The 21,370-nt window shown below is 37.5% G+C and overlaps 2 gene segments (V, D, J or C); both read left to right on the top strand.

Annotated features, from left to right (window-relative positions):
- The first annotated feature begins 5,405 nt into the window (after positions 1–5,405).
- LOC121438690 lies at positions 5,406–5,859 on the top strand. The segment is given in 2 exon segments: positions 5,406–5,451; positions 5,531–5,859. Coding segments are annotated over 2 exon segments (375 nt in total).
- A 6,678-nt stretch (positions 5,860–12,537) lies between these two features.
- On the top strand, positions 12,538–12,995 carry LOC121438601. The segment is given in 2 exon segments: positions 12,538–12,583; positions 12,667–12,995. Coding segments are annotated over 2 exon segments (375 nt in total).
- Positions 12,996–21,370: the final 8,375 nt, after the last annotated feature.

Below are 21,370 nucleotides of genomic sequence, written 5' to 3'. Positions count from 1 at the left end.
TGGCCCAGAAAGCCAGCATTTCAAAACACTGTGGCTTTTTTTCTGCTATGACTGAATCAGGAAAACCTCTCTTAAAGTAGCTGTGGAATGCCACCAGCAAACAGCAAGAAGCTGTATTAAACTCTGTATTTTTATGTCTAGAATTCCTTTTCAATGCCTATAAGGTTTTACATGGATTTAGTGCACCATGTTGGCACACCAATTTGTAGGCTGAGGCTGCTTCTTGGTTCCTGGCTAACTGTCTATCTTAGACCCGAATTAATCACAGAGAAACTGTATTCATTAAATCACAGCCTGATGCATTATCTATAGCTACTTATTGGCTGACTCTTACATCTTAGTTTAACTCATCTCCATTAATCTGTGCATCACCACTAGATCGTGACCTACCAACAAATGTTCAGCACCTCTATCCCTAATGGTGGTTCCATGGCATCTCCCTGACTTTGCCCATTTTCTTCCCAGCATTCAGCCTAGCTTTCCCTGCTTACTTCAATTCTTCTCTGTTATAGGTCCACAGAAGTTCTTTATTTTAATGAATGAAAAAAATACAGAGACAGAAGGACCTATGACACCACTCTTCTACATTGATGCCCATGATAGTCATCTGCATCTTCTCACACTGGAGTATGAAGTGCTCCTTGTACACATTGCCCAGAAGCATAGATTTTAGGAATGCCAAGATAAGCCCATTCAGAACTCTAAACATTAGGGAGATTTGTTCCTCTATAATGGGAAGTGTTTTTATTTCCCTGAGATTGTTTCCCTCTGAGGTGACAATCTACAAGAAATTGTATCAGTTCTGACTAGTGAAAGAGGAGAAACAATGCATCTGATGGGTCTCAGCTGCTTCTCTCTTGAAAAATTATATGATACAAAACATAATCCCAAATTTCATGTACAAAATGCAAGAATAGCCTTACTTTCTGTAGCACATATTTTTGTTTTAATATGTATAACCACTCTTTGGAAACATGTAACTCCTTAAAAGCTTTACTAACACATGCTCTGTCCAGGAATTGAAGGTCCCTGGACTTGGAAAGTTATAGAGGGATAGATAAATCTGTATGCAGAGAAATATCCATTACCAAAAAGGATTCAATTCTGACATCAAGTGCTCTTCCTCAGGTGTAGCTTGATAAGGCAATTCATACCCTGTTCTCTCCATGTGACACCAACTTTCAACTGCATACTGCAAGAGCTGAATCCAGCTGCCACTAGGGAAGAGCCTGGAATTGAGCGGGACATTGATGATAATGTAGGGATAACTTAAAGTCAATCTCTGAAACATCCAATCAGCATCTCCAGATAAACAAATTGCTTTTTTTCTGTGCATAATATTTGTGAGCACTGAAGTTTCAGGGATATGTCCATGCTCCATCTAGACTGTGCAACTTCAATGTAAGCCATGACAAATGAACCTGCAGGGTATTCAGGATCAGCACGGGGCACAACAGAGCAAAGAAAGTGTAGTACAGAGATGAGGTTGTTGTGGTTGCTACTGTGAGTCCTCTGTTTCCTTTCTTGAGTTTACTCTCTGACATGCCCATACCCCAAGGGCGTGTGCTTATCTATGTTTATAACAGCATTATTAATATTAGCCAGAAACGAGAAACTAAGATGCCCTGACATTTTCTTTCTATAAATAGACAAAAAAGAGATTTTTTTTACATCATAAGTAACACACCCACACAGATGTTAAAAGAAAGCAAACATAAAAATACATGATTAGAAAACATAGTGTATAAGCAAAAGTATATTAAGCCCAGGACTTTACCCTGTGCAGGCCCTGTCCATGATGTCACAGACTCTCTGTATTCTTATGTGCATCATTTCTATTGTGTCTGGAAGACACTCTTTTCCTTAGAGTCAATTACACATATGACTCTCAATTTTTTCATATTTTAAATTCTTCTTACAAATAAGGTCTAAAGTTTTTTTGTGTGTGTCCAACCAAAAGCAATGTCAGCACCACATATGGTTTTCAGCATGCATGGGATCTCTCTCATCATTAACTCATAGAAAGATGTCAAGTACTCAATGGTGAGATGGTCAATACGTTGTGTCTTTGATGAGGAAAACTGTTCAACCACTCAGCTACTGTGTTCAAGGATTGAGTAATGAAAATAAGATGTAAAACCATTCACATACTTTCTGTTTAGCTTTCTGCCTGTGTATATCTCACAGAACCATAGAACTTAATCAGAACCAGATCACTGTTACGGTAGTAATAAGTAAACTACAAGTATTATCAGCATATCTCCAATTTGTCATGGAATTTTATTTGTTTTCCAAATTTGATAAAAATAGAGTAACAGCAGATCCATAAAACCACTCCGTAATCTGAGCACTAAATTATTCCATCAACATGAAAAATATCCCCAACATAAAACTAGACAACTATGAACTGTTCATTATTTCCAGACTTTTAATTATAGAAATAACATCACAATACCTTTTCATTCCACACATTGCTTTCTTTCCTTCCAATATCTTGAACATTTATTTTTGTGATGCCACATACATTCTAAGTTCTTTATAATAATCTCTTACTTACATTGCAAGATTCTAGATTTCAATATTGCTTTCTTATAACTGTTAAATTTTTAACCCTACCCCAAACCATCACTTCTCTATTTTCCAATACCACTTAATGTTTGAATCCCTGTGTCTCTAGTAGTTGTTTCCATCTCTTTTAATTTATCTGTATTTAATTGTATCCCATCCCTTAATACCAGAAACCCTACTAGATCTTTCCTAGTCTTTTAGAAATTAAACACAGAAAGCAATACATTCTAATCTTGGAACCATATATGAGATAGAATATGAAGCATTTGTCTCTTTTTATTTGGGTGATCTCATTCAATATAATTTTCCAATTAAATATCTTTTATAATTCTATCCACTTGCCTGTTGTTTCCATTATTAATGTTTTGCCATTAAGTAGAATTCCATTGTCTATATGCCTCAAATTTGATCTATTTGTTGTTGAACGTCTATGTTGTTTCCATTTTCTCAATTATTGTCAATACAGCAGCAATGAACATGGATGTGCAAGTACCTGTGTAATAATATGTAGAGCTATTTGAGTATAAGCTTAGAAGGGATATAGCTGGTCTATATCACAGTTTTATTTCTTATCTTTTGAAGAAATCTCCACAATTATTTCCCAAGAAACTGTGCTAGTTTATATTCCCATCATAAAAGAATAATAATTACCCTTCCCCATATCCAAGCCTGTATTTGAGTTCTTCATTGTGGTTATTCTAACTGGGGTAAAATGAAAGCTTAAAATTATTTTAATCTGCATTTCCTTGATAGGTAAGAACCTTTGTGGACTACATGGAGCAACCATCTTTGAACTTAAGACAAAAGTCTTTCTTCTGGCATGATTTGCTTGTGTAAGAGGTTCTATGCAGTCTGCTGTGAGAGAAAAGGCATCAATGATATTATACAGTGCCAGGCTTTGCTGCCTACAATATTTCCTTCCAGGCAGGATGTACCCACCAGTGCCTGACTTTTACATGGTGACCAACTGTTTTCTAATTGTTTCTGTGGCCTGTTCCAAAGGAAATACTTGATCCCATAAAAACATGCTTTAAAATTTTTTAATAGGATTGACATAGCCCTAATAGATTCTAGTTATACTGGTAATGGTCATATTGTCAAACTACCTAATAAATACTTAGGTTTATACCCATTCTATATACTAAACTGTATAAACTTATGCTTATATAAATTAGTGTTGCTCTCAGCTTTGATCACAGATGTTTCTATGTGATGTGTGATGATCAATGCAGACATTCACAACTGGTCAAATTGCTGAAAATGTGTGACCATGTACTGAGCTATAGAAAAGTTACTGATATCATCCTTGATATCACAGCCTACCCAGAAATTAAGGACCATCATTAAACTGGGAAAAGAAAGAATTTAAGATTCAGAATATGAGTTTGAAAGACATGAAATTTTATCTACAGGTATAACATATTCTCATTGCTTAAATGAACTCTTAGCTTACCAGAACATGACCTTCACAAAATCATGTCAGTCAAAATTACAGCATGAAAATGTCTGAAAAGACTGAACAGGTAAAAGTGCCTCTTGACCAGTCTAGCAATATTAGTTTGATTTCTGAGAGCCACATCTTAGGAGAGGAGATCTGAACTACATAAGTTGCCTGATATGTTTTCCCCACATGTGTGCCATGCCCCACTATTAAATGAAGTGTCTTTAAAAGATTACAACACAGGACTTCCCATGGAACACTCCAAAATGAGGAGCTGTTGGGATAGCATTACTGCTTAGGAAGTGGGTATCACTTAAATTAGAGGTAGGCCACTTAGAGGTTACTAATCTAGTGTATGACCCCCACCCTATCCATGTGTATAACATTAATTAATGTAATTAATTTATTAGACTTAGTTATTCATTAATAAATCTAAAGAGATCATTATGTTTGGAGAGAGGTCATAAGCAGAGCAAGAGAGACATACTGGGGATTGTAATGTGTACTGAACATATTTACCCATAGACTCCATCTATCATTTATCCTTTTCTTCCTCCTCTCATTCCAATTTGCCACTTTTTTTTTATTAGACACTTTCAGTTCTATATCATTACATATATACAGACATAATCATTTCTCACTATGCTAAATCTAAAGAATACAAATGAGAATCTCATACAATATCTGTTTCTGAGATGGTCTTAGTTTACTTAATAATATTCTCACCAATTGCATTCATTTTCCTAAAAGTAAGTTCGTAATACATTTCTGGTATATTGTATATATAACATATTTTTCTTGATGCAATCATTTGTAGAAAGACATATAATTTGTTTCTATAATTTATCTATTATAGATAATATTCTAGTAATATTTGTGTGCAAGTATTTCTGAGACGTTTTTAGTTTTGGTCATTTGGGTAAGTTTTTTTTAGCATGCAAACTGCTAGAAATGCTTTTAATCACTTCATGTATATGAAAGAAAAGTGAAAATTGCTGTAATTTAGGAGTTTTAATATTTTTAGCACCATAGCCATCTTAAATAAATCTTTTTTTTCACCCACAGGAGGAAATATCTCTGTTTGAAATATCTTTGTGAGTTGAGAGCATAGGTCATAATGTTAAATCCACAAGATATAGTCTGCACTTGAGGAAATAGTATGAGATGCATTTTCTCAGACAGGATTAGGACTTTGTAAGTTATCATCCTGCTGCCTGACTAAAGGTCCTATAAATATTTTTTCTCAAGATGAAAGAGGTCTTTACCTAAGAAGTACCCTCTCTCTTAAATATGCAAAACATGTTTATCTATGGTGGTAAATACAGGGATATGCACACCCTAGAACAACACATGATCAGTATATTCTCCACTGTCATTGTGCACACATGTCCTCTCCATGGAATGGAGATGGATTATCCTCTTGCTAGTGGCAACAGCTACAGGTAGGGGGATCTCCAATTCCAGACTTGAGAAGAGTCCATGCACTCAGGTGACAAGGACACTCTGCCTTTGTCTCCACAGGTGACCATTTTCAAGTCCAGCTGCAGCAGTCTGGGGCTGAGCTGGTAAGGCCTGTGACCTCAGTGAAGTTGTCCAGCAAGGCTTCAGACTGCACTTTTACCAGCTACTATATTAACTGGATGAAGCAAAGGACTGGAGAGGGCCTGGAGTGGACTGGACATATTTATCCTGGAAATGGTGGAACTGACTACAATCAGAAGTTCCAGGGCAAGGCCACACTGACGGCAGACAAATCCTCCAGCACAGTCTATGTGGAGATCAGCAGCCTGACATATGATGAGTCAGCAGTCTATTACTATGCGAGACACAGTATTGCAACCACATTCTGAGTGTGTCAGAAACCCTGGAGGAGTAGGAAGCTGCCCTGAGTCTGAGATGACAGAGAATATTAGACTGGAGACTTGCTCATAAATAGTCATCTGAGTGTCTATTTTCTGACTTATCACAGTACTATAGTTTTTCGTTTTTTTCATATTACACACATAAATAATATAATGCTCATTGAAGAAGCCCTTGTGTACATCATACTGTGACAGTTTCTTCAACAATGACCATCTCCATTGACAAGTATGTTCCCTAATAAAAGAATAAAAACTGAAAGGTGTGATTATGCTTTATAAAAAACAATTCTGGATTATTATAGACTGCTCAGGGTAGCTTTCAATAAATGAAAATTTGAATTTGACAGGTAAGAGGTAAGTAAATAAAGTCTGGCTAAACAAAAATATTTTCATGCTCTTAAATGTTACTTAACCTCAGGTATATAGTTAAGTCTGGCTTTGTGGTCGTACAGAATCCAGTGTCTTAGAATGTAAACTATGGATAAAAATGCACAGCCACATAAGTGTAATTCCTGTAAGTTGGTGTTACTAAAGCACTTTCCTCAAAAATCATTAAGCCAATAAATATATGTACTTGCTAATTGAGTTAGTTTCTGAAATCATACATTATTCCATAGTCCCATGTTTACTTTCTTCATGTTTTCAGAAACCTGTCCTACAGTCTCAATTCTTAACAGAACGTGAACCTATACTGATACAGCATCTACTCTCACAGGCCATTGGATACCTGGTGGTCACCGTTGTTGTATAGTATATTTGGATTTTGCCAAGGTGGAGTGCTTGTAGACTCCCTCCATCAATTGAGCTGTGTATCAACTTCATCATCAAAGGTGGCTGCTACAGATAGATCCCATAAAACCTAAAGAAAAGACTGATTTTCTTGGAGGAGTGGAAAACAGTTATGCACAGCTCACCGTTCATCCTTGAATTATCTACTCAACCTCACTTTAGGACACTGAAGACAGATGTGAGAGTTATAGTTTGGGCACTATGTGAGCTCATACACAAACTTGTAATAGCTGATTTTCCAAACCAGCAGGTGGCACTGTAGATTCATTCACCAATGCCTGGGAAATAAAAGAGCAGAAGCAAATTAGAAAGTTGTGCACTGACTGATTTCCTCTGTGGATTCCATTGACAACATCATTACATTCAGAGATTGGGGAGTAGTTGAGATGTGAGATCCCTGTGCTGTCTCAATACTTGAGAACTTCTTTGTTTAATACAATCAATACATGAGGTCAAATTATAATATATGAGCCAAATTGGAATTTGCCTATTGCTACTGGATAGGAAACTAGGTCATGAACCACTCATTATTATAGGTTAAGAATATTTTGGGCTCATGATCATGGGAAATATTTTGGGGGAAACTGTCTCAAAAATACAGAGCTGATACCTCCTGTGTGTCTACAGACCACTGGTAATGAATGGACTACTGCAGTCTCCAGTGGTCTATGCTAATGTCTGATGAGGGCAGGATGGTCAAGGCATGTTCACAGAATCATTCTTATGGTTGACTCTGAGGAGGATCAGATGCCCCATGAACCATTGACATGTGGGTCACATTAACAAACATGAATGTAGTGATATTGTTTTCAGTGGGATGGGAGAGCTCTGTCTGCAAAGGTGCAATAATGGAACTAGGAATGGTTTTCCCCAGACAGGTTTAGGACTTGGAACTCACTATCCCACTGACTAACTCAGGAAACCTTTACCTTTCTATGTCAAACAGGTTCCTGCTTTGATCTAAGGAATACTCTTCCTCATTCATGTGTAAAATTCAGAAATTATGTTTGTAGATACAGTGATGTCCTCCTACCCCACAGTACCACAATAATATTCTCTTGTTCACTGTCACTGAGCACACAAGTTCTCAGCATAAACTGCAGTTTTCTCATCCTCTACCTATTTTCAGCAGGAACACATAGGAGCAGGTAATTGTGTTCCCAGGACCAGGCTTAACAAGATCTTGAGGTAGAAGTTCCCCATTTCCGAGAAACTGACATATTGATTTTCAACACGGCTGCACAAGTTTTTTTTTTTTAATAATTTTTTTATTAAGAAAAGAAGAAAAAAAAACATAAACAAAAAACAAGTTTCCACCTCCTCCCAGCCTCCCATTTCCCTCCCCCTCCTCCCACCCTTCTCCCCCTCCTCCCACCCTTCTACCCCTCCCCCCACTCCTCTCCCCCTCCCTCTCCAGTCCACAGAGCAGTCCAGGTTCCCTGCCCTGTGGTAAGTCCTAGGTCCTCCCCCCTCCGTCCATATCTAGGAAGGTGAACATCCAAACTGGCTAGGCTTCCACAAAGCCAGCACATTAAGTAGGATCAAAACCCCGTGCCATTGTCCTTGGCGTCTCATCAGCCCTCATTGTTCGCCATGTTCAGAGAGTCCGGTTTTATCCCATGCTTTTTCGGTCACAGTCCAGCTGGCCTTGGTGAGCTCCCAGTAGATCAGCTCCACTGTCTCAGTGGGTGGGTGCACGCCTCGTGGTCCCGACTTCTTTGCTCATGTTCTCCCTCCTTCTGCTCCTCATTGGGACCTTGGGAGCTCAGTCCAGTGCTCCAGTGTGGGTCTCTGTCTCTGTCTCCATCCATCACCAGATGAAGGTTCTATGATGATATGCAAGATATTCGTCAGTATTGCTCTCGGATAGGGTCATTTCAGGTTCCCAATCCTCAGCTACCCAAGGAACTAACTGGGAACCTCATGTTGGGCACTTGGGAGCCCCTCTAGGGTCAAATCTCTTGCTCACCCTAAAGTGGTTCCCTTAACTAAGAATTGTGGTTCCGTGCTCCCCTATCCACCTTTCCTTTATCCCAATTCTCCTGATTCCCCAAATCCCCCCTCCTTCCCTTCTACCTTTTCTCTCCCCATCTCCCCTTACCCCCATCCCACCCCACCCCCAAGATCCTAATTTTCTCCCTGGCAATTGGGTCTACTTCCCTTAGCCAAGAGGATAACTATATGTTTTTCCTTGGGTTCACCTTCTTACTTAGCTTCTTTAGGTTCACCTATTGTAGACTCCGTGGCCCTAATTTATGGCTAGAAACCAATTATGAGCGAGTACATCCGGGGCCAGCCTGGGACGGGCTGCACAAGTTTTAATGCTAGTCATTCTGACAGGTGTAAGGAATCTCAGACTTATTTTGTGTTGGGGACCTCTGAGTGCCAGCCTCAGTGTCCCCTCCTTGGTCATGATGGCTAAACATGTTGAACATTTCTTCAAGTGCTTCCCCAACATTTGACATTTTTCTGTTGAAGATTCTCTGTTTAGATCTATACCCCATTTAATATTATTTTTTTCTTTTTTATTGTTTTTTATTGAGCTCTACATTTTTCTTTGCTTCCCTCTCTGGCTCTCCCCTCCCCTTCAACCCTCACCAAGGTCACCATGCTCCCAATTTACTCAGGAGATCTTTTCTTTTTCTACTCCTCATGTAGATTAGATCTATGTATGTCTCTCTTAGGGTCCTCATTGTTGTCTAGATTCCCTGGGATTGTGATTTGTGGGCTGGTTTTCTTTGCTTTATGTTTAAAAACTACTTATGAGTGAATACATGTGATAATTGTCTTTCTGGGTCTGGGTTACCTTACTCAAAATGATGTTTTATAGTTCCATTTATTTTCCTGCAAACTTCAACATGTCTTTTTTTCCCCCCGCTGTGCAGTACTTCATTGTGTAAATGTACCGCATTTTCCATTCTTCGGTTGAGTGGCATTTAAGTCATGAGCTCCACTATGTTTATAGCAGCATTGTTTGTCATAGACAGAACCTGAAATTATTTGTTTTTTTATCTCTAGTCTTAAGTTCTTTATATATATTTGAATGTTAACACTCTGTCTGATGTGGGGTGGGTAAAGATCTTTACCACTCTATAAACTGCCATTTAGTTATTTTGATCATTTCCTTTACCTTACAGAAGCTTTTTAGTTTCACGGGGTGCCATTTGTCAATTAGTGATCTTATTGCCTGTACAATTGATGCTCTGTTCAGGAAATTTTCTTTTATGCCAATGTGTTCAAGGCTATTCCCCACTTCCTCATCTATCAGTATCAGTGTATCCAGTTTTATGTTGAGGTCTTTAATCCATTTTCCTTGAGTTTTGTGCAGGATGATAGGTATGGACCTATTTGCACTCTTCTACATGCTGACATATATTTAGACCACAATTTGTTGAAGATGCATTCTTTTTTCCATTGTATAATTTTTCTTTCTTCTCAAAAATCAAGTGTCTATAGGTTTGTGGATTTACTTCTGGGCATTCAGTTCAATTCCAAGGATCAATCTGTCTGTTTTTATATCAATACATTGACATTTTTATTACTTTTCTCTACAGTACCCCCAGAAGTTCTTTTATGGTACGGCATAGTTTAAGCTATCAGCAAACTGATTGCCAAAGTCGACGTGACTGTAGATTACCCTTTCCCCACATGAATGCCTGCATTTGTTGTCTTTTATTTTCTTATTTACAGTTGTTATTACTGAGGTAATAATAATATATCATTGGAGTTGTTTTAATCATAATTTCATGGGTGAACTAAGGACTTGGTTGCAGACCATAAAGAATCCAATCTTGAACTGAACATAACCTGCTGGTTTTTTACTGCAAGAAGATGTTGTAAAGCTTGCAGGGAGAGAAAGACATCAATAATCTCACATAGTACAAGGCCTTGCAGTCTACTCTATCAGCCTCCAGGTAAGAGGTACCAACTATTGGTTCTTGTTACACTCTAAATAACTGCTTTCTAACTGGATTTGTGACCTGCTCCACAGGAAAGACACCATCCCAGGTAAAGATGTTCAAAAACTCATGACTAGGAATGATATAGCCCAAGTAGACCCTAGTTGTATTGCTGATGGTCATGCTGTCCAACTGCCTATAAATATATATGTTTATATATAATAGATTAATGATGGTTTCAGTCTTGATCATGGAAGTATCTGAGTGTAGTGTGTAATGATCATTGTAGAAATTCATCACTGGTCAAAGTGATGAGAATGAATGACTGAGTTCCCAGCCACACTGAATCCTCTTTATCAAACTCCTCCTTACCCCAAATCAAGGATCTTCATGGAACAGAAAAAATAAAGAATGCAAGGTTCAGAGAATGAGGTTGAAGTCATGGAATTCTATCCACAGAGATTGAAGTGTTCTCATTGCATAAATGACCTCTTAGCAGCTGTTGTTGCCATCATAAGACCTGCACAAAATCAAAACTCTTAAATTTACAGAGTGAAAGCCCATGGAAAGACTAAGCAAGTAAATGTGTCTCTTGGCCAAACTGACAATGTTTGATTTCTGAAAGCCGCCTCTTAGAAGAAAAGAACCGAACTCTGTAAGCTGTCTTCTAACTCCTTGGCACATGCGTACCCTGCCCCCTCCCCCTACTAAACAAAGTATATGTTAGAAGACTACAACACAGGTGGGGGAGGGACTCCCCATGGATCACTGACAACTGAGGAGATGTTAGGATTGGAAGAATGCATAGGAAATTAGAATCACTTATTTTAAAGTAGTGTGTCCACTTGGCGGATAGTGGATATGCCCACATTATCTTGCAGACAGTGTTCATTAGACTTACTGAGTTATTCATAAATAAAACAAAAGAGATCAGTATGTTAGAAGAAAGACATTTTGTTTTGGAAGATCATAAGTGGAGCAAGAGGGACATAGTAGGTAAAAATATGATCAAACTGTATTGCATTTATAAATAAAAATTGCAAGAGATGAATAAAGCCATTCTGAAATACCAATATTCCATATGTTTAGAATTTTCACATAGATGTATAATGTACACTGTACGTATTTCCCCTATAAAGTCAATCTGTCTTTTTCTTGCCCATTCATATCCATTTGCCACTTTTGTTCCATTGGGAATTTTCAGTTCTGTGTCCTTACATATGTGCATAAACAATTATTTCTAACTATACAATATCTAAGACAATAGGATTCAGACAATATCTGTTTCTGGAGGGTCTTAAATTACTTAATGATGTCATCTCCAATTACATTCATTTCCTCAAAGTTATTCATTACTGATGAATAAATTATGTTTTATAGCATATATATGATGGTTTATTGACACAGTAATTTGTTCTAAGATATGTAGTTGTATCTATAATTTATCTACTGTAGATAATTCTGCAATAACATTTGTGTGCAAAAATTTCTGAGACATTTTCACTTTTCATAATTGTGTGTTTTAGTATATAGTCTTCTCAAGAAACACTTGCCAAATTCATGTATATGAGAAAAAACTAGAAGTTCTGATAATTTACAAGTTTCAAAATCCTTTTTACAATTACTAATTGTAAATCTTTTGTCACCATAGGAACAACTGTCTCTGGGTTAAGTGTCTTTGTAAATTGACAGCTTATGTCTTAATGTTACATCCACAGGATTGCACAGGGCTTGGGGATATAGTATGGGTTTCATTTCTTCAGACATGATTAGATCTGGAATTTAGCATTCTGCTGCCTGACCCAAGGTCCTCTACGTCTTTGTTCTAAAGCTGTACAAGGTCCTTATTTAAGAGGTACACTGTTCATGAATATACAAATCACATGAGTCTATGGAGGTAAATACAGAGATGTCCACACCCCAGAACAACATATGATCTGTATCCTCTCCACAGTCACTGAGCACACAGGTCCTTACCATGGAGTGGAGCTGGATCACCCTCTTCCTCATGTCACTAACTACAGGTAAAGGGCCATTCCAGTTCCAAATCTGAAGAGGAAACAGGGACAGAGGTGACAATGACTCCTAAACTGTCTTTTCTGTACAGGTGTCCACTCCCAGGTACAGCTGCAGCAGTCTGGGCCTGAGCTTGTGAGGCCTGGGAACTCAGTGAAAGTATCCTGCAGGACCTCTGGCTTTACCTTCACTGATTACTATATTGACTGGGTGAAGCAGAAACATGGTCAGGGCCTAGAGTGGATTGCAATGATTGATCCTGAAAATGGTAATACTAAATACAATCAGAAGTTCCAGAGCAAGGCCACACTGACTGCAGACACATCCTCCAGCACAGCCTACATGGAGCTGAGAAGCCTGGCATCTGAAGACTCTGCAGTGTATTACTGTGCAAGGCACAGTGTTGCAACCACATCCTGAGTGTGTCAGAAACTCTGGAGAAGCAGGAAGTTACCCTGTGCCTGAGATGACAGAGACTATTAGCCTGGAGACTTACATAGAAATAATATTTCTGAGTGTCTGTTTTCCTGCCTCCTTCTTTGTAAATAAAATGTTGCTAATTGACCACAATTTACATGTTTTTCTGTAATAAAACACTAAAGAAGAGAAAACTGTATTAATGCATAGTGATATAATTATTTCTGGATTTCAAGAGACTTGAACTTTTTGGAGTATCTTTCAATAATATATAACATGAATTTTACCATTAAAGTTCACTTAAACAACATCAGACTATACCAAAACTCCTCTCATAGTCTTATTTGGCATGAATGTGTGTTTTTAATTCTGCCTGTGCTGAAGAGCAGAGTTTCAGTTTCTCAGAATGCAAGTGATATTTATATCATAATGGGCTACCACACAAGTGTAAATCTTGTACGTTGACAAAAATATCATTAAATTACTTTTCATTTATTTACCCAGTGTGTGTACATGTTAGTTAAGAATAGGTTTGAGATTATTCACATTCATAACCAATACTCTAACCTACAGTCTCAGGCTTTTGCAGAACACTGAACTATTCTGACATGCCATCATCCTTCATGTTCCTCTGGATATGTTGAAGTCACACTTGCTCTATAGCATGATTGCCTTTGGATATTTCTACCAATAACTGTTGCAAAAGGAGTGTGGTCCTTTGATTTTCCCAGCCACCCAGCTAGATTACACCTGAAATAACCACACAGAAATTGTATTAATTAAATCACTGCCTGGCCCATTATCTCTAGTCTCTTATTGGCCAACTCTCACATCTTGATTTAACCCGTTTCTATTAATCTGTATATCACCACTAAGCCATGGCTTACTGGGAAAGATTCAGCATGTGTGATTCTGGCTGCTCCATGGTAGTTCTCTGACTCTGCTCTCTTTCTCCCAAAATTCAGTTCTGTCTTCTTGACCTACCTAAGTTCCACCCTATCAACTAGTCCAAGGCAGTTCTTTATTCATTACCCTATGAAAGCAACACACAAACAGAAGGAACTCCTACACCATTTCCCCTTTTCGGTTTAAACAAAAAGGAAGACTTTAACTTTAATATAGTAAAATTACATATAACAAAACAGTTATCAAGCAAGAATTACAGTTAGAATATTTATATCTATTTTTATTTATTATCATAACAAAGGAAAACTATAACTATCTATCTATTTTTTAACTCTGTCAGAGACTTTAGAAGGATATAATATTACCTATGTAAATTGGAAATGCATTATAAACAACTTCCAAAACTTTAGTCGCCCAAAGTTCTTCTGTACAATTGAGGCATCCATCTTCAGCCTACAGGTTCATAATTTCCAGCAGACTTTTTCATGAAGCAGGAAAATTCAAAGACAGTTTAGTCATGTTCTTCTGTATCCAGCAGAACATCTTGCAGACTCTTTCATGAAGCAGGAATCCAAAAGAAACATCTCACCTTTAGGAAAGTTCAGCAGTCATCTCTCTGTGGGTACTGCATGTTCAGTGAAGCAATCTAGGCAAGAGCAGTTTTTTGCCCAAATGGCTATCAAATTTCATAAGGAGCCTCTTCAATGCCCATCTTCCTCTTGAAGTTGCTAGTCCTGCCAGGAGCATACATATCTCATTGTCATGAAGAGTCTTTAGTTATTAAAACATTTTAAACGCCATATTCTGTAGTCTTTGAAAGATATTAAGAACCCCTATCCAGGCTAGGCAGTGGTGGCGCATGCCTTTAATCCCAGCACTTGGGAGGCAGAGGTAGGCGGATCTCTGTGAGTTCGAGACCAGCCTGGTCTACAAGAGCTAGTTCCAGGACAGGCTCCAAAACCACAGAGAAACTCTGTCTCGAAAAACCAAAAAAAAAATAAATAAATAAATAAATAAAATAAATAAAAATAAATAAATAAATAAATAAAGAACCCCTATCCATCTGAAATGCACATCTAGAAATTCTAACTAATATGACTACAAACTTGACTATTATAGAGATTATCTATTAACCTATATTTCTTAATTATACATTACATTTTCAAATGAGCTACACAATCACAATACCTTAATCAAGATCAGAAATACATATAACAAGATTGACCTTAAATTTGTATTAATAATCCAAGATCCATACCAATGCAAATTATTCATATTTATATCATATCCCCCTTTAAATGTAAAAGAACATTTATAAACAATATTTAAGAATATGGGCATAGTTATTTTTCTCCAAACTTTTTCCTGGTGTATGGAAATGCTGTTAATCAGGTCTTTCATGGTGCATCCTATGTGCTAGGTTCATCTCAGTCACCAGTTAGGTGAAGTAACTTTTTGGGGGTGTTTACAGTGACCTTTCAGGAGGCCTTGGTCCATAAAACCATATTCGCCTGCAGGCAATCCACAGGTTTTCAATTTCTTTGAAAACAAAAGAACCTCTTTTCCAAAGCATCATATACTTAGACCCAAATTCTGAGTCATATTTCCTTTTTAATATACATGCTGGATTAGCTTAGCAGCCCATATAATCTTTCTGTACTTAGCTCCTTCACAGTCAAAAAAATTGAAAATAAAACAATAATATACATAATCAAGGCTGTGAATTTTCCATTTTTCCATGGCTTATTTTCCTTTACTTCTTTTAGTCTATGACTATCTGTACTCTGTTTCTTTAAAAACTTTACCATTTTTAAAGCATTAACTTTATTTTATGACTCTCTATACTCTTTATCTTTTCTCTCTTAAGCCTACATACATTTATCTAACACTGTGACTCATTTAGAGGTTATTTATGTCTGAATCTGTCCTATTGTGAATCTGTAATTCTTTACTGTCTAGAAGAGCTTTTAAAATGCTTAGCAACTTATTATAATATTAAGCATGTTACTGGCATACCACATAATACTACAGGCCAAGCAGTTATAGAAAGATCAAATCAAACTATAAAGGATATGTTAAACAAACAGAAGGGGTGGAAAATGACCCCAGAAAAAGATTACATAATGCCTTATTAACCTTGAACTTTCTTAACACTAATGAGAAAGGGACAACAGCAGCAGAAAAAACATTGAAAAATGAAAAAGTCTGCTGAACTAAATCAACTGTAATTAATACAGGTTCTTTGTGTGATATTCTCTGGAATTAAACAGCTGGGAGACTGGGTGGGACAGAAACCCTAATGAGCAGGCCCCCATGTTACAAACTGGTTTATTTCAAGGATGTGCTGACCTCGCAATGGAATCCAGGAGATGTTCTGCATTGGGGAAAGAGTTTTGCTTTTGTTACCACAGGAGAAGAAAAATTGTGGATAACATCAAAATTAATAAAAAGTTCGGCTTGGAGAGGAGAAACCTCTTGGAAAAGAGACATGACAGCTCATCTACAACGATGATAAACATACAGGTGGTAAGAAAAACATATGTGATTGGGGCAGGGTTCTATTCTTATTTTTGCAGGAAAACACTCATCTTCAAAAAATTCAAGGGACTTTGGATGTTTGAATACTAACAGATGGAAAAAATTACTACTCAATAAGGATCAACAAGAAAATCAAATATGTTCTGTAAGTAAAAAAAAGTTTAAAAAATATACATGTGTATATTTATATTCATAAGTATGTAGAGCTGGTTTTGGAGTTGGACTCTGGCTCAGTTTTTCTCTAATTCCAAGCCTGTTATTATGATAAAAACTGAGAGTTTCTGTTTTATGTCAGGGTCCATGATATGTGATAGAAAGAAAAAAGAATCTCAAAAGAATCTTTACTTTTATTCATATCTATTTTTGTCTTTATAATACCTTCCATTGAATATATATGTCTGTATATGTCTATATAAATAATGCTTAAGTTTTCCACAATGAACAATGGATTTTTCTTCAGTAATCTTTGAAGTTTCCAGGAAGAAGATGGGGCCCCACAGCAACAACTCCACCTCGTTGAAATGATGTCATGATACTGATAGAGCTACTAAAAGATCTGTTTTGGGTACTATCTGCACAAGATGGTTCCAACTTGGTTAGCTGAAATGGCGCACATCTTTTACAATGTTCTGACCAGATCTCAACAAAATACTCGGAGATTATTTGCAATCTTACCAGAAATTAATCTTGAAATTTAACCATCATTTTACTTTCACAGGATCCTTTAGAAAGAATGTCACCCCAAGACAGCTGGATGTATTTCTAGAAGACTGTAACATGCAGGGCCGGCTTGTTGGGGTTTCTGTCCTGCCCAGTACCCCACAGCTGGCAAACCCCAAAGAAAATCACACAGAGAGTCTGCATTAGCTATAAATTGATTGGCCCATTAGCTTAGGCTTCTTGTTAACTCTTGTAGCTTATATTAACCCATTGTTCTTATCTATGTTAGCCACATGGCTCCGTTCCTTTCTCAGCCAGGCAGATTACATCCTGCTCCTTCGGTGATCTGTGCAGGAGTGTAGGAAGAGCTTCCTTCTTCCCAGCATACTCCTGTTCTCATCACCTTGCCTCTAATTCCTGTCTCTTTGACCCACCTATACTTCCTACCTGGCCAATCAACATTTATTTAAAACATGAATGACAGACTACAGACAATGATCCCACACCAGAAGACAATGTCCTGTCTCCCAGCAAAGTTTTTCTTCAGGCTTAGGGACATCATTTAGGGGTTGATTATAATTGGTATATGGTTGATGGTTGGTAGAGGAATTTTATAAACTCAGGTGTCTTTATTTTTTAAAAAAAAGATGGAAAATTAGATGGGATAATACATTGGTATTTGTGAGTTATTATTTACAGACAATTACATTGTTATAAATTCTTGTATATTGATACAAAGTTAAATTATATTGAATGTTTTATGCATGCATGCTTCTACCTCTGTTTAATATATATATATTTATATATATATATATATTTGTGTGTGTGTGTGTGTGTGTGTGTGTGTAGTAAAAGGAGCGGCAAGCTGCGTTCCCACCCAGATCCCTGCTAGCTTACCACCGAAAAAACCACACCAAATTGTATTCATTTAAATACTGCCAAGCCCATTAGCTCTAGCCTCTTACTGGCTAACTCTCACATCTTGCTTAATCTATTTCTATTAATGTGTATTGCCACTTTACTGTGACTAATATAAAATGTCCTTCTTTGTCTCTTTTAATTGATTTTAGTTTGAAGTTTATTTTGTTAGATATTAGGATAGCTACACCTACTTTGTTCTTAAGTCCATTTGATTGGAAAATTTTTCCCAACCCTTTACTCTGAGGTGATGTCTGTCTTTGAGGTTGAGGTGTGTTTCTTGTATGCAGCAGAAGGATGGATTCTGTTTTCATATCAAATCTGTTAACCTGTGTCTCTTTATACATGAGTTGAGTTCATTAAGGGTCATTAATGACCAGTGATTTCTAACTCCTCTTATTTTGGCTGTCATTGTTATTTTTTTGTGTTTTTCCCTTCTTTGGGATTTGCTGCTGTGAGATCATTTATTGTCTATGTTTTTGTGGGTGTAGCTTACTTCCTTGGGTTGGAGATTTCTTTCTAGTACTTTGTGTAGGGCTGGGTCTGGAGCTAGGTATCAAATAAACATAGTTCTGTTATGGAATATCTTGTTTTGTTTATCTACGGTGATTGAAAGTTTTGTTGGGTATATATAGTCTGGCTGGCATCCCTGGTCTCTTAATGTCTGCATAATGCTTTACCAGGACCCTCTGGCTTTCTTTGTTTCCATTGAGAAGTCAGGTGTAATTCTGATAGATCAGCCTTTATATGTTATTTGGCCATTTTCCTTTTCAACTCTTAATATTCTTTTTTTATTTTGTATGTTTAGTGTTTTGAATATTATGTGGTGATGGAATTTTTCTTTTGATCCATTCTATTTGGTGTCCTGTGAGCTTCTTGCATCTTCATAGGCATATCTTTCATTAGGTTGGGAAATAGTCTTCCATGATTTTGTTAAATATATTTTCTGTGCTTTTGAGTTGGACTTATTCTCCTTTTTCTATATCTATTATTCTTAGGTTTGGTCTTTTCATGCTGTGCCATATTCCATAGATATTTAATTTTAAGCTTTTGTTAGATTTAGTCTTTTCTTTGACCAATGAGTTTCTTTCATTTATTGTATCTTTAGCACTTGAGATATCGTCTTCCATCTGTTGTTTTCTAATGTTTATGCTTGCATTTGTAGCTCCTGATCATTTTCTCCTGATATCCATTTCTGTAATTCCCTCAGCTTGTGTTTTCTTTATTGTCTTATTTCAGTTTTCATGTGTTGAATAGTTTCTTTCATATGCTTGATTTTTTTTTGTTTTAAAAAGGATTTGTTCATGTCTTCCATTTTATTGTTTGTCTTTTCCTCTAGTTCTTTGAGGATATTTTTCATTTACTCTTTAAGGGCCTCAAACATTCTCCTAAAGTTATTTTTAGGTTATTTTTTTCTGCTTCATCTATGTTTGGTTGTTCAAGTCTTGCTCTTGTAAGGCACTAGTTTTATTGGTGTTGTTTTGCTCTTTGTGGTGTTGTGTGTGTTCTTACCGTGTCTATCCATCTTTTACTCTGATTAGTGTAGTTGGGTCTGTCTGTGACTCTGGTGATCAATCTTCCAGGTGCCAGTGGATCCAAGGCTCAGATGGTTGCTACTCTTTCTGCAGTCAGGGTCGTGATTCCAGTTACCCCATTGGTCACTCCTTGTTCCTGAAGGATGCTCAGTGCTCCTGCAGTTTGCTCTGCCATACCAGGGCTCATTTGGACCTGCTCGCATAGAGCTGGCTTGTTTGGGGCTTCATTTGCTGAGGTTGCTGCCTTGAGCCTGCTCTGGCAGACATTCTGTCTTAGGCCTACTCTCTTGGCAGTTTTTGATTTGTGCCCTGGACCCACCAGAGGTCTTTGGTTCCTGCCTACTCCCTCATGCCCTGACCTGTGGAGGTCCTGCCTCCGGCCTACTTTCTCAGTGGTCCAAGACTTATGCTTTGACCTGCAGAGATCTGTGTTTCCACCCAACTCCCTCATATATCTGTTCCTATGGATTTTGCTTTCTCAGGCTTGCTCTGGTCTAGGTCCCTGGCTCAGTTCTGTTTCCCTAAATGTCCCTGGTCTGGGTCTGCTCCTGCAGAGGTCCCTGGCTTGGGCTTGTTCCAACAAAAGTTTCTGGCTCCAGTTTACTCCCTTGGAGATCCCAAACGTGTGTGTGCCTGAACCTGCAGAGGTTCTGGCTCAGGCCTACTCCCTTTGTGGTCCCAAACACACACTTGGACCTGTTGAGGTTTCTGGTTCCTGCCAGAAGTATTTTTAAGGAGATAGGATCTCTTTTAGATAATTAGAGTTCACCACAGTGTCAGTATATATTTTGTTTAAACTGAACACTAGTTTTGGTCTACATTCACTGCCCTGTAAGAGGCTTTGAAATAGAATGCATAATGAGTGTTGAAAGGTCATGGTATTAAATATTCCTATTCCTTAATGATCATATAGCAACACACAATCACCTAAATATAGATGAACTTTCATTCATCTCTAGCTTTATATTTAGATCTTTCCCCAGTTGGTTGGAATCAGTTACAAGAAAGTGAGATAAATTTTATGCCATGTACTATATTTATGTAATAGTTTTCATGTATTCTATTTCTAAGAAGTGTGAATGAAGCCAATATGAACAACATCCATATGCATTTCATGTGTGTATGTTTATACATATTCTCATGTCAATCTGTGCATATCTAAGAGATACTATATACAAATTACATTTATTGTCTCCAACAATAACTGGTGGAAAATAATTTTGCTGGATCAGTCAACATGAGTCGTGCTACTAGAGTTCAAGGAAGGCCATAGAGAGGATGAACACTGTCCACATTCTAGACCTGGAAGGGTCCCAGATGGGAGCACAACTCTGAAATGACTGACCAGAAGCAGAGCCACAGAAGAACACTCCAGTTTCATGAGAAGTGCAGATCATCTGGTGGTTCTCAAAGCTCAGCCAGGGCAGGGACCTGAGGAGCGGATGCATAGAATAGACAGCAAGGGAGGTTCCAGGATCCATCAGGGTTTCTTCCTCTCACTTAACAACATATAACCCAGTCAACTAATGGGAAAAAAAAACCACAGAATATCATTGCTCACTGAGCTGTACTGTCTTTCTGGATGACCCAAAGCAGAAGTAACAACAACTAAATGCAGTTATTTAGTTGAACATATGTAAGTTCTAGAGATTTCACATACATAGAAATCCACAGGACCACATAGTCACAGTGAAGACAGTGTTTCTCGCAGTGGAATGAATTATTCAATTGAAAAATTAGAAACCAACGACTTTTCTCATGGAGGGAACTCTTACATCTGTCTTAATCTTGAATTTTAGACCGTGGCCACTCTGGATATGT

This window comes from Microtus oregoni, unplaced genomic scaffold (genome assembly GCF_018167655.1).
Source record: "Microtus oregoni isolate MIOR12 unplaced genomic scaffold, Mior012 000056F_ref0000123, whole genome shotgun sequence".
Lineage (NCBI taxonomy): Eukaryota > Metazoa > Chordata > Mammalia > Rodentia > Cricetidae > Microtus > Microtus oregoni.
This window is presented reverse-complemented; position numbering and strand designations above follow the sequence as displayed.